The sequence below is a fragment of the Eubalaena glacialis genome, chromosome 3 (assembly GCF_028564815.1).
Source record: "Eubalaena glacialis isolate mEubGla1 chromosome 3, mEubGla1.1.hap2.+ XY, whole genome shotgun sequence".
In the NCBI taxonomy this organism is placed as follows: Eukaryota; Metazoa; Chordata; class Mammalia; order Artiodactyla; family Balaenidae; genus Eubalaena; species Eubalaena glacialis.
Genome location: NC_083718.1, coordinates 94,658,279 through 94,670,808, shown reverse-complemented (window position 1 = coordinate 94,670,808; position 12,530 = coordinate 94,658,279). Strand labels below are relative to the sequence as shown.

The 12,530-nt window shown below is 38.1% G+C and overlaps 1 protein-coding gene across 2 annotated transcripts in view; it reads left to right on the top strand.

Moving 5' to 3' along the window:
- The window catches only part of MAGI3 (membrane associated guanylate kinase, WW and PDZ domain containing 3), a 274,622-nt gene extending 262,556 nt beyond the window's left edge, over positions 1 to 12,066 (top strand). For both annotated transcript variants that reach the window (XM_061183666.1, XM_061183665.1), the window contains exons 18-21: positions 595 to 721; positions 1,678 to 1,821; positions 7,570 to 7,708; positions 9,235 to 12,066. In XM_061183666.1, the coding sequence (XP_061039649.1) occupies positions 595 to 721; positions 1,678 to 1,821; positions 7,570 to 7,708; positions 9,235 to 10,331 (1,507 nt within the window). In that variant the 3' untranslated portion in view covers positions 10,332 to 12,066. The remainder of the gene's footprint in view (positions 1 to 594; positions 722 to 1,677; positions 1,822 to 7,569; positions 7,709 to 9,234) is intronic.
- Positions 12,067 to 12,530: the final 464 nt, after the last annotated feature.

The window sequence follows — 12,530 nt, the reverse complement described above, 5'->3', positions numbered from 1 at the left end:
GCGCAGGGTGCAGCGTAACCATCCAATCATGCTGACAGGTGGGGATTAGAAAGAAGTGACAGTAGCACCTATTCTGCTGCTCTAGGTCCCCACGGTTTTGGTAGGGAAGCCCCAGACCCACATCGATTACCATCTTCTCAGACTACCCGAGCAGTATCTGTGCATATTTCTTTCCTCTTTCGTTGAAAATATTAGTCATGAAACAAAAACGAAATTTCCAAAAATTCAGCATTTTCATAGGCATTGGTACTGCAGGAGAGCCATTTTTCACTGTAACAAGGTCAGCTTATCTGCCCTCCGGTTCAGTGACTTGAGCGCAGTTTTCCTTGATGTAAACTGTGCTGAGACACCCTTAGAACAAAAAAACAAAAACAAAACAAAAAAACAGCCTGGGGGTGTTGACAGACTGGAGTTAATGGCTAGTTTTTGCCTGGCATCTCTCTGCTTCTAGATACAGCCTGTCTTAATAGCAGTTTGTCAGAGGGAGAATGGCAAAATTAAGCTTTTAAAGGAAAAGAAATTGATCTGCTTTTACTTTTAGGCTGTTTTTCATATTCTCAGTTCAGAGAGTGACTTGATTTCTCTTTCCTGTAGAAGTGTCACAGAAGGTGAAATTGGAAAAGACGTCTCCATTTCTTACAGACACTCGTGGTCTGACCACAAGCACCTTGCACAGCCGGCCACTGCAATGATTTCAGTCATAGGCAGTCGGCACAATCAGGTAACAGAGATTCCCCCCCCCCCCATGCAGACTGTTCTCTTCAGTTGCTGAATCACTGACACTGATGAATTTTAATTGCAAATCAGTTCAGATAAATTTGTTCCCAAAATTGATCATTCTTAAGGACCTACTCTGTGTTTGGCATTCTCTTAGTGTCCACGAGACGACGTAAAGAGTGAAAAAGAAGTTTATCCTCTATTGGAGAAATTTTAACCCTTAGTTGAGTACCTAGAAATAGCAGTGTTTTAGTTAAAGAAGGATTTGGGGTGGGATTTTTTTTTCTTTTTTCAGGAAAATTAGTCAAAATCTGCTTAAAGGAAGCACTGTTCAAAATTCTGTTCTCTGATTGTTCTGTTGCATATTGACCAACTAGTAGAGAAGACATGTAATCTTCAAATTAATTTAGGCTGCATTTATAGAAATTAAGTAGCCCTTCAACCAAAACGTACATTCCTTCCTTATGATATAGAAATGCATATTGATATCATGGGATAGCACTTATATGTGGAATCCAAAAAAAATGATACAAATGAACTTATTTACAAAACAAAAATAGACCCAGAGATATAGAAGACACTAAGGTTACGAAAGGGGATGGGGGGGCGGGGACGGGGGATAAATTCGGAGTTTTAGATAACATATACACCCTACTATATATAAAATAGGTAAACAACAGGGACCTACTGTAGAGCACAGAACTATACTCAATATCTTGTAATAAACTATAATGGAAAAGAATCTGAAAAAGAATAGATATATACACATGTGTAACTGAATCACTTTGTTGTGCACTTGAAACTAACACAACATTGTAAATTAACTGTACTTCAATTTTTTTTTTTAAGTGTGTATTGAGAGTATAAATCATTTCTTCCGGCCATAAAAGGAGTCTTTCTTCAAACTTTAAATAAAGCAGTCCATGTAAACTTGTTTTTCTTACACTTCTCTCTCTCTAGAGCCTTGGTTGTTACCCAGTGGAGCTGGAGCGAGGCCCCCGGGGCTTTGGATTCAGCCTCAGGGGTGGGAAGGAATACAACATGGGGCTGTTCATCCTGCGTCTCGCTGAGGATGGTCCTGCCATCAAAGACGGCAGAATTCACGTGAGTTGGTTTCTGTCTGCAACCTTTGGTTCTGGCTCCGGACTGGAAACTTCTGAAAATAGTTGATTAAAGGGAATGCAGAAACCTCATGAATCTATGAAGCAAGATTTTCCGTCACTAAAACCTGAAAGGCAGATGCTTGTCATGATTTCATTTCCTCTTTGCAGGGTGCTATACTGTATTGCAGTTAGGCTGCTTGCGCTGGCTTGACTTTGGTCAGTAAGAAAAAATCAATTTTACTTACGTAGTCAACGTTCAAGGGCAAATGGATTAATAAATAAAATATACTTTCATCTTATTAAAAGTCTTGGGAAAGCCAGGATGAAACAGAATCATCGACTTCTTCCAAGAAACAATAATCCCAGGATTTTTTTTCCCCTCTTAGCTACTTCTAGAGGGAGCCAGAGGTTGAAAAGCATGACTCTGCCAACCTTTATTATCATTTGCAGGACTAGGAATCACATCAGCAATGTTCCTGCCTAGGTGTTCTCAGCTCTGAAACACTATAACTTTGTACATGGCATTGAGGCCAGATGGTTTATGGATCTGCAAGAGATATTTTCCTTCCTTCTCTAGATGTTACTTAGAGGATTCTTATATAGAAGACATTTGCTGGCCTCAATTTTTTTAAAAATAGTTAATTTACTGGTATTCAATTATATGCTAAAAATTTTATATGCTAAAAATTATAAAATCCGGACAGCCTTCCCCTTACTGTTCAAGAGAACTTTGGACTTCCTCCCTCTGCTACCAATAGGCATCAGGGAAAGAGAAATTTTTCTTTTTCTTCTTCTCCTTTTTTTTTTTTCTCTTTTACATTTAACTAAGTAAACTAATTGGAAAGGCAAATGACCCTGGCAAATTATTAGATGGTATATTCTAACAATGATTAGAAACGTCTTCTGGGTGATTTTGCAGTTTTGAATTATGTACATCACTACTCCACTCCCATTACTCATTTCATAAACATTTACTGAGTGTTTGCTTTACCCAAGGATTTATACATGATACTGAATGAGCTGGGAGAAAGAGTGACCCCAAAACAAGATACCATCCTTTCTCTAAAGGACCAGACTTTTGTACAGTACTATGAAAAAAACGTGAGGGAGGCCAGTAGGAGAAAGGATTTGGCAAAGACTGATGATGTACTAAGTTGTAGTCATGTTGAAGGACCAGCTGGTTGAGCAGGTGTAAATATTTAGCAGGCAGTTAGGACAAGAGGTAGAGTCCCAGGTTGTGACATTACCCAGACAGAAGTGATAACTGATGCCTTTGCTGGGGATGAGTTCACTAAAGGAGAAGATTTAGAGAGTTGTGGGCCAGGGGCAGGACTCTGGATAAGGCCTGTCATTAGTGGACCCTAGAAAGTAGAGAAAATGGGGAGGGTGAGAACGCAGAGCAGAAGCAGAGCTGGAGGGTGTTGATGGCGAGGAGAGGGGCTGATGGCCGAAGTCCATTAGTGTGCTGAAGCTGAGCTGTCTGCTCTCGCCGCGCTTCACTTTCTTGTAGGGACAGTTTAATAAAGTGGGGAGGAGAACATGGGTTTGGAAATCAGACAGGACAAGGATCGAACTCTGGTTCTGCCACCTTGTAGCTGTGCATAGTTGGGTAACTACTCTGAGCCTGCACAAAACGCAGAGCTATAATACACGTAAAATACATGGCCCAAGTAAACTTCTTAAAGTTTTAGTAAGAGCAGTTTGAGGCACTGTTTGTGGGGATGGCATACTTCTTTCTGGTTTTCTTGGTCCTGTTTCTCCTCCACCCCCGCCCCCCGCCTTTTTGAAAAAAAACTCTAAGTCATTTAAATCTGGAGTTTAAAAAAAATCTCCCATTGTATATTGTATCACAAAACTCCAGTTAAACCAAAAGCTAGGATATAATTGAAATGTTGGTTTCAAATATAACCCTCAGATACACTAATCGCACCAAATAAAAGGCAAACAAAGAGGCCTTAAAGGATTCTATTTCTAAAACATGTTATTCTTAATAATGAGCAGAAACTTTAGAATTATGTGATTAAATCAGCTTTAATATAAAAAAGAAACTCTGAAATTTGAAAGCAAAAGCAAATAAGCTATTACTGCTATGCCCAGGTTTGTTCTAAACTCTAATAAATCAGCTTTTCAGAGAATTATTTTTCTGGCTACTAAATTATCAAAATCTTGACTTGGTGTAGGGATCATGGGAGCTTCGCTGTAAATGACAACTTACTCAGGTGGCCGCTGTCCCAAAAGATGAGCATTTATCTCCAGCTGACACTTGTGCATGGAGCCACCTGAGCATCCATCCTGCCTTCCCCTCTTGCCTCTCTCCTCTTCTCCCGTGTCTTTTCTGTTAAGCTGACACTGTACTTTGTGTCCTTGTACCTATTATTCCAGTATCTTCAGCACCTGAGGTAGTGCCTTGAATATTGATAGTAGATGCTCCATAGATATTTGTTGAAAGAATAGAATGCATGGTTAATATTTCTAGATAATGAGAGAATTATTTTTTTTTTTTTAATATTTAAGATTAACTCCCAGAACTTATTACTGGGTAGACAGGACTTGGGCTATATGAAGGAATAAGCAAACAGTGTAATAGTATAATTCACTAAACAAGAAAATGTTAACTTTTAATATAGATGGAAAGGTGCTGAGAGGATCTGTACATTTAGTGAATCTTCAGCTGGTCCTTAAATCCTGTTAAGATTTAGAGAAGAAGGAAAAAGGTTCTGGGCTAAGGGAATGAGAGATCAGCTGAATGGAAAAAGTCCATATTAGGGAATAGTGTCAGACTGAAATATTTGACAAAGAACAGAATCAGATTTAGAAACTATTAAGAGTCTGCTGTCTTCCAGACCACATGTTTTCACTTGTATTAGTTTTAGTCTCACAAAAACTCTGTGAGGTAGGTGGCATTATCCCCACTTGCAGATTAAAACTGAGGCTCAGGGAGACTAAGTCACAGCCACAGAGGGACCCAGGTCCGTTGTCTCTCAGCCTGGTCTGTGTGCTTTCACATCAGGCCATGATTATGTCGTTTGGACTCAATTCCGTTGGGAGGCATAAAGGGTCTTAACAGGTTGTGAGATAATGTAAGCAATGTGTTAGAAATAGTTTAGTCATTTTAATACATTTTAGTGGATGTTGTTTTAAAAACTGCAAGACTGCCTTAAAAAAGTGACTTTTTTTTAAATGAACACAATTTTTCTCTATCCTTCTTCCCACTTTCCCCCTTTTGGTTCTCCTGTTCTCATTTTTTCCTTCCCCTTTCATTTCTTTCTTCTCTCCTCTCTCCTCTCCTCTGTCCCCCACAATTCTATTTTTCAATAATACAAACACCTGACCTTGAATCTTTATTCTTATCAAAAGATATATTCCCCATTTTTTGTATTTTTATCACACTTAAATTTTTTAAAGTAACAAACTTTTAAAAGAATGTTTACATTTCCCTCTCAAAGGTGTGATTTTTTTATCTTAAGCTTTGTGTAGTCCAGTTTAGAACTTTTTCCCCTTTTGAGGGCCTCTCTACCATAAATCTTAAAGCCATGGCTTTCCTCTCCTTCACTCTAATTTAGTTTTTAATTTAAACAAAGATGACACCTGGTGGCAGATCTGTTCAATTACAAGTTTTTTGCAGTTTATTTGTTGTGCTGAAAGAATAAGAAATATGCAGGTTTGGACAGAGAATTTAAGCCAAAGAATATAACTGAAATGAATTATAACCTCAATCACGTTTTTATAAGATGTACCCAAAGCATGCTACAAGTAGTATCTATTTTAATTTTCACTTCTCTAATTATCAGAGGGTTTTATATCTGGTGCTAATTTGTCATCTGTGTTTCCTCATGAAAATGATTTTTCTATAATCACTTATTAAAGGAAATCTGGGTACCAACTTTTGTTTCACTTACATACCTATTCTGGATATAAGGGTTTTTTAATGAATTATGTTTATTACTTTTTCTCCATCCTATTATGTTTATTATCATCTTATTTTGGAGTTTTTTTTAGATTTTTTTCCCCACTTTATGTGTTAAATCCATCTATTTTGTGATATCCTCCATTTCTTCACTCTTTTTTTTTTCCATAAACATGCAATAAAACTTGTTCTATTTTCTTAGTTTACTTGAAAATTTTTTGCATTGTATAGAACGGGGTGCAGTCTATAGTTAAATCTTCATCCTGCTACACTGTTTTTTTTATTTTGGCTGCTTGGGTCTTTGTTGCTGCACGTGGGCTTTCACTAGTTGTGGCGAGTGGGGGCTACTCTTCGTTGCGGTGCGCAGGTTTCTCATTGCGGTGGCTTCTCTTGTTGCGGAGCACGGGCTTCAGTAATTGTGGCTCGCAGGCTCTAGAGCGCAGGCTCAGTAGTTGTGGCGCACAGGCTTAGTTGCTCCGCGGCACGTGGGATCATCCCGGACCAGCGATCGAACCCGTGTCCCCTTCACTGGCAGGCAGATTCTTAACCACTGTGCCACCAGGGAAGTCCCTCATCCTGCTATGCTTTAAATCTTTTTTTGGAAAACCAGAAAATAGATAATTTGAAAATTAACATTTATTTGTGCTTGGTGTGTATAATCCTGTTTTTAGCTCATTAATTCCTCCCAACAACCCCAGGAGGTAGGTAGGTACTAATGTTATCCCCACTTAACAGAGAGGAAAATGAGACCACTCTGCTAGGACGAGGTTGAGCCAGGAGTGAACCACAGACGTTATGACTCCAAAGCCCAGCTCGCAAGCCACTGTGCTCTGCTGCAGCTGTGGATACAGCGCAATCCTACCCACCTCTGTTACATAATTACTGCGTCCTCTTCTGTTATTTCTGCATTGTTTTAGTAAGCTCTGCAAATATTTGAATTGCTTTTTGGAATTTCAGTAATTGTCCATTGTTCAGTTTTTCTGTTTTGAAGCCAATACCCTTTAGTTGTTTGTCACCTCGAAATGTTGTTTAAAATCTGGATATATTTTTAAATCATTACCATCATTATCTTTAACCAAGTCCTTTGCAGAAGTTATACTTCACTCATTCACGTTTCCTTTTTCTTTTCAAATAACTACAGACAACATTTCTAGTAAATAGCAATGGTACTGAGGCATTTTATTCTGATCCCTAGTTTTTGTTTGTTTTCTAGGGAAATCACTACACACTAGAGTCCTTTAGTGTAAGCCAGCTATTGGTTTCAAATAAGTATTCATATTAGTATGAATTTCTCCAAGCTGAATTTTCTTAGAGTTTTAGTCTGTAAATATTTCATTTAGGTAATGCCTCATATATGTACAGGGCATAGCGGCAACACAAAGGAAGGAGTAGGCAGTTCTCCCTGGAGGCCAGGAAAGGCTTCAAAGATGAGGAGCCACCTGCCTAGGATTTAGGATATTCATTCAGCTCAAGTCGGAAAGTACCCTTCACAGGCGGATTAATCAGAGGTAGCTCTGTGGTATCATGTGGGTCATAGAGCCTTCACCTCTCCCACCACTTAACCTTTGGTTGAAAACTTAGAATTTGATTCTAGACTTCAAGATGCCCAGATCCTGCTTACTAGTCATATAAACTTTTATAGCGTAAATAAAACTGGACATCATCTCTTCCTTTTGCTACCACCTGTCTACTCCTCATCAACTCTAGCGTAATAGCCCTGTGCACAAGTTAAATATTTCACAAAGAGAGTCATTCAGCAGAGTTGGGTGGCTCTAGGGATGACAACAGAACTGAAGGAGGATGTGTACTTTCATGTTGTTTCTGTGAATGTTCCCTGTCTAGGTTGGGGACCAGATTGTTGAAATCAATGGGGAACCTACACAAGGCATCACACATACTCGAGCAATTGAGCTCATTCAGGCCGGTGGAAATAAAGTTCTTCTTCTTTTGAGGCCAGGAACTGGCTTGATACCTGACCATGGTAAGTTAAGTAGCTCACCTGTAGCTGAAAAGCTGAGAATGTGTTAGGGAGGCGGCAGCAGAAGGAAAAGGAATATCTATTTGGATGGGGACAGGTATTTTACCAGCTAATTCAGAGGAAACCACCAGAACCATCTAAAGTTAGTTACTATAAATAATTAATAATATTACAAAATAAGTGACTTCATACAGAACTTTTGTTAGACTAGAATATATATGTTAAGCTAGTTTCAACAGAAAACATAGTTGCTTTTGCAGAGAAAAGTGCCTATAAAAAACAAGAACATTAGAGGCAAACGATTTTAATGTCATGAAAAGCATTTGAAATCTCTTCAAATGTTATTTTTTTCCTTATAGTAAGATGAGTTTCTCTCTCAATGAGCAGCATAAGAACTTCAGGCTTTTCTGGTCATTTGTCAAAAACAAGTTACTTTAGCTCTACCTGGAGACAAGGAGTTGCACTTGGGACCATTTCTATAGTCCTGTACTGATCTTAAACTTCCTTGGTTTCACTGTATGTTTTTGAAATATCACAGTATTTGAAAATCACTGTTTATCAACTGAGCGCACGAGTCTAGAAGTACCACACCACTTAGTCCTTGTCCGTTCCAGTTTCCTCCCTTCCCCCCACAGAGCTTTTGAGGGATAAGTATAGACATGACCTCCTACAGTCCCCTTCCAGCCTATAATTCTCTGACTGTATTACCTTCCACCATCTGCTTGTAAACCATACGTCCCCGGTGACATCTTTGCTAACTGCGCTGTGATGTTTTTTTACACAGTCCTAGGCTTTTTCTCTTCCTTCTTCAGGTTTGGCTCCTTCCGGTCTGTGCTCCTACGTGAAACCTGAGCAACATTAAGGCTTTCAGGGCTTTTCTTGGTCTTTCCTTAAAAAGATTTGGTAAATTTGCATGTCTTGTAAATCACTTCCTTCTTTTTTTTTCTTTTTAATTAAAAATGATGCTATTAAATACATCTACTTCTATCTTCTGCACTTTTCAGTTTCCTTTTGACATTAAATTTGACAGCTTAAAGCAAGAAAATTATTTTACAAATGCCCATGAACTCCATTCTGGTTACCACAGTTTGGTCTCCTTTATTAGTGATTTTGGCAAATCCTTAAGCTATATCCATCAATAATAGCTAAATTAGTAAGCTGCTTGGACCAGGTAATTTGGTCCAATTTTATTATTTATTTCTTTTAAGATTTGTATTGGGCTTTTGCTACTTATAAAGAATTTACACATCATATATTATCGTACCTATTATAGAAAAGTAATTGGAAAAATGAATACTATTATTTTGTATATATAAAACAACCTACCCTTCAGGTACAAGTATAGCTGTCTGTATACATCTGCCTTTATAGAGAGCGATCTAAACATACATGAACTTTATTTATAAAATACTCAGGCTGTTTGTTTAAGCAGTCAGTAAAATTCAAATGGCTATCAAAAAATTCAAAACTTAATTGTTCCTATTTATAATTCTAAAATTTAATAATGTTCTACTCAAATCACTTTTTAGGTGATTGGAATATTAATAACCCTTCATCTTCCAATGTGATTTATGATGAACAGTCACCATTTCACCCATCTTCACATTCTGCTTCCATATTTGAAGAGTCTCGTGTGCCAGTAATTGAAGAATCTTTGATGAGAGTTCAGATATGTGAAAAGGCAGAAGAATTAAAGGACATTGTGCCTGAAAAGAAAAGCACTTTAAATGAAAATCAGTCTGATATAAAACATCAGTCTCTTCTCCATAAAAATGTGAATAAAAGGGATCCACCCAACAGTCATGGGCACAGTGATAAGAAAAATCTCTTGAAAGTAGAAAATGGTGTCACACCAAGAGGCAGATCTGCTAGTCCCAAAAAGTCAGCCAGTCGATATTCAGAGGAACATTTAGAAAAGATTCCCAGTCCTCTAAAAAATGACCCCAAAAGAAGACCCAGAGATCGATCACTCAGCCCCAGGAAAGGAGAGAATAAAAGTAGTCAGATCAGCACCAGGGCAGCTTCTGGACAAGATCATTGCAGAAAAAGCAGAGAACAGTCTTCAAGCCCAAAGAAGCAGCAAAAAACTGAAGGAAGCAAAGACCAATCAAATGCGAACCAAAGAGTAGGGGGCCATGCTAGCAACAACGCTGAGCAGATGTCAGATGGGAAAGAACGATCAGGTGTTATCAGGAAAGATGCAAATCAGAGTCAGCCTGGAAAAAACAGAACCAGGTCTCCAGAGAAAAAAAGCAAGAGAATGGATGAAAAGTCTCTTCCATCCAAAAAGACAAATAACACTACTAGTAGAGCTATATTGGAAAATGAAAAAGGAAAGAAAGCAACCTTAGTGGAAACAAGTTCTAGTAAAGATAAAACAGGAGAAAATGTCAAAATATCAGAAAAGAAGCCAAAGCAGGAACCTGAAGAAAGAATGGTTTTAAACAAAATAGAAGATCACAAAAGAAAAGAACTAGAGGCAGCTGACAAAAACAAAGAGAGCGGAGGGTTCAAACCTGAAAGCGGTTCTCCAGCTAAGAAAACACCAATAACTCCAGGGCCTTGGAAGGTGCCAAGTGCAAGTAGAGCCACAGGCACTACTGGTGTGGCCGAGAAGCGACTGTGACCTTTAGTATAAAACAAAGAAAAACAAGTTGTAATCTTTTCCTACTAAAAAGCAGTGTTCCCCTCCCCCCCCAAAATCATTTTTTCAGGAATTCTGAAACACACATAAGTACATTTTAATTTGAGCATCAAGTTACCTAGGCTGCATGAAGGGCCTGCAGGATTGCTAAGAACCCACTGTCCCCCTGGCTGGCTGCCCGCCTTGCGCTCAGGAAGGAGCCGCACCCACGCCCTCACCGGACACGCCCGGCTCAGGCCGACCAGCTCATCTTCGTGAGTGTCTGAACAAATGACATGTTGATATTCACAACGTGGTCACAACTCACTTTATCTTTGTGCCAAGTTATCTACTGTATCATGTCTATTTTATCCTTCTCACTCAGATATTTCCACAGTAATGAAAAAACTAGGCTTGGCTTGGAAGTTGATATTCTCAATAGCATGTTGCATGTTTACAGAGAGAAATATTTGAGCCCTTGCAGAAGAAGAGATTGTTAACTCATCATTAAAGATGGCAGTTGCCTCTCCTAACAGCTTACTGATGGTCCCCGTTTAAAAATAAAACTCCCAAACATCACTACTGGAAAGAAAAAAAAAATGTAGTCAAATATTGACTTTCTTATGGCTGTTTATTTTAATTCGGCCAGATAAGGTATTTCAAATAACTGTTAAAGAAAGATGTTATTTACAAATGAATGTTCAAATGAGAAAGCACTTCAGTCGATTAAGAGTTCACCTCCTGCTGTGTTAGCCAACCCTAATGTGTTATAGCATCTCAGATCACCCTTTTATTTCATTTATTTTATTATGAAACCACAAAGAAGCATGTGGAAATATTGCTTATTGCTATTTGAAGAAAAACTACCAAATTTCTATTTCTGGATATTTTGGTTGAACCAACTACTAAGTCATTAGTCATTAATACATAATACATATTTGAAGAGGGACTTAATCATGAAACCAGTTTCACGGTCCATTGCCAGATGAGGTACCAACTCATCTGGCAGCAGCTGTACAAGTTCGAATGTTGAGAAGCAGAACCTGTGTGAGACCGGCTCACAAGCACGTGAGAACAAATGTGGTGGACAGTCCTTGCTAGATCTTATTTAATTTTAATATCTAGCTACATTAACTTATTTACAAACAAGAAAGGGAGAGTAAACATCTGCTTAGCTTGTACAGATTTTCAGAATTCTTTCTTTTTTAAAGTCTAATTAAAGATGTTTGTTGGAAGGTGGAGACAGTTTTTAGCTCCATAAAATAGATCCGGGTTTCTCAGCCCCCGGAAGCAGCATTCAGTAGCATCTATAAATAAAGGAACATTCTCAGAATAAAACCATTTTCTGGAGTATTTGAACACACTTGTTCTGTCACCCTGGGTTCATCTTGTTAGTGTGAAACACATCATGTCCAGGTCCTTCCCTCTCAGAGTCTGACTGTGAAATTCTTTAACAACTAAATCAGCCCCTGTAGATAAGACATGCTTCCCAGAGTGAGATTTCTGAAATCCCCTTTTCATCCAGAACTATATTTACCCACCTATTGTAACTACTTGAATAGAGAAGAATTAGAAGGCTTGATAAATGCTAAGAATTTAGTATCACAGAAATGATTTGTTTTCCCTATAGTCCACAATTAGTGATAAAAATCCAATTTTTATTGTTAACTGCGACATAACTTTGATGTCATCTGTTGTCAGTCTGATGTGGCTCTTTCCTTTCTAAGTAACCTGTCACTGTACTGATTCTGTACTGACTTAGCAATGTGGCCTTGGAATGCTAAGCAAAATATGGATGTACTGGTTGTAAATGTTTATATATTGTACAGTACCTTTATATATACACTTGAGGTTCTGATTAGAGAAAGAGACCTGTAAATCGCTCGTTATTTTTTATATAGATATTAAAAAAAAAGAAAAAAATCAGTTCATGGCCTGCATTTCTTCTTTTACTGTCAGGTTTATGTAGTGTTGCTTTTTCTATTTGTGGAGCTAATTCTCATCATGGTGTGAGTCCTCAAATAGATTTTTATCCCTACAAGTAACAAATATTCAAAGTCCTACAATCAGAAAGACTCTTACGATGATGACTTTACCTGTATAGCTATACTTTACTTTGTTATCTATATGTAAAGCTCAAAATTAGTTTGAGTTGAATATCATTATACCTACTTAATACCTTTCACTGTAAGGAAAATAGCT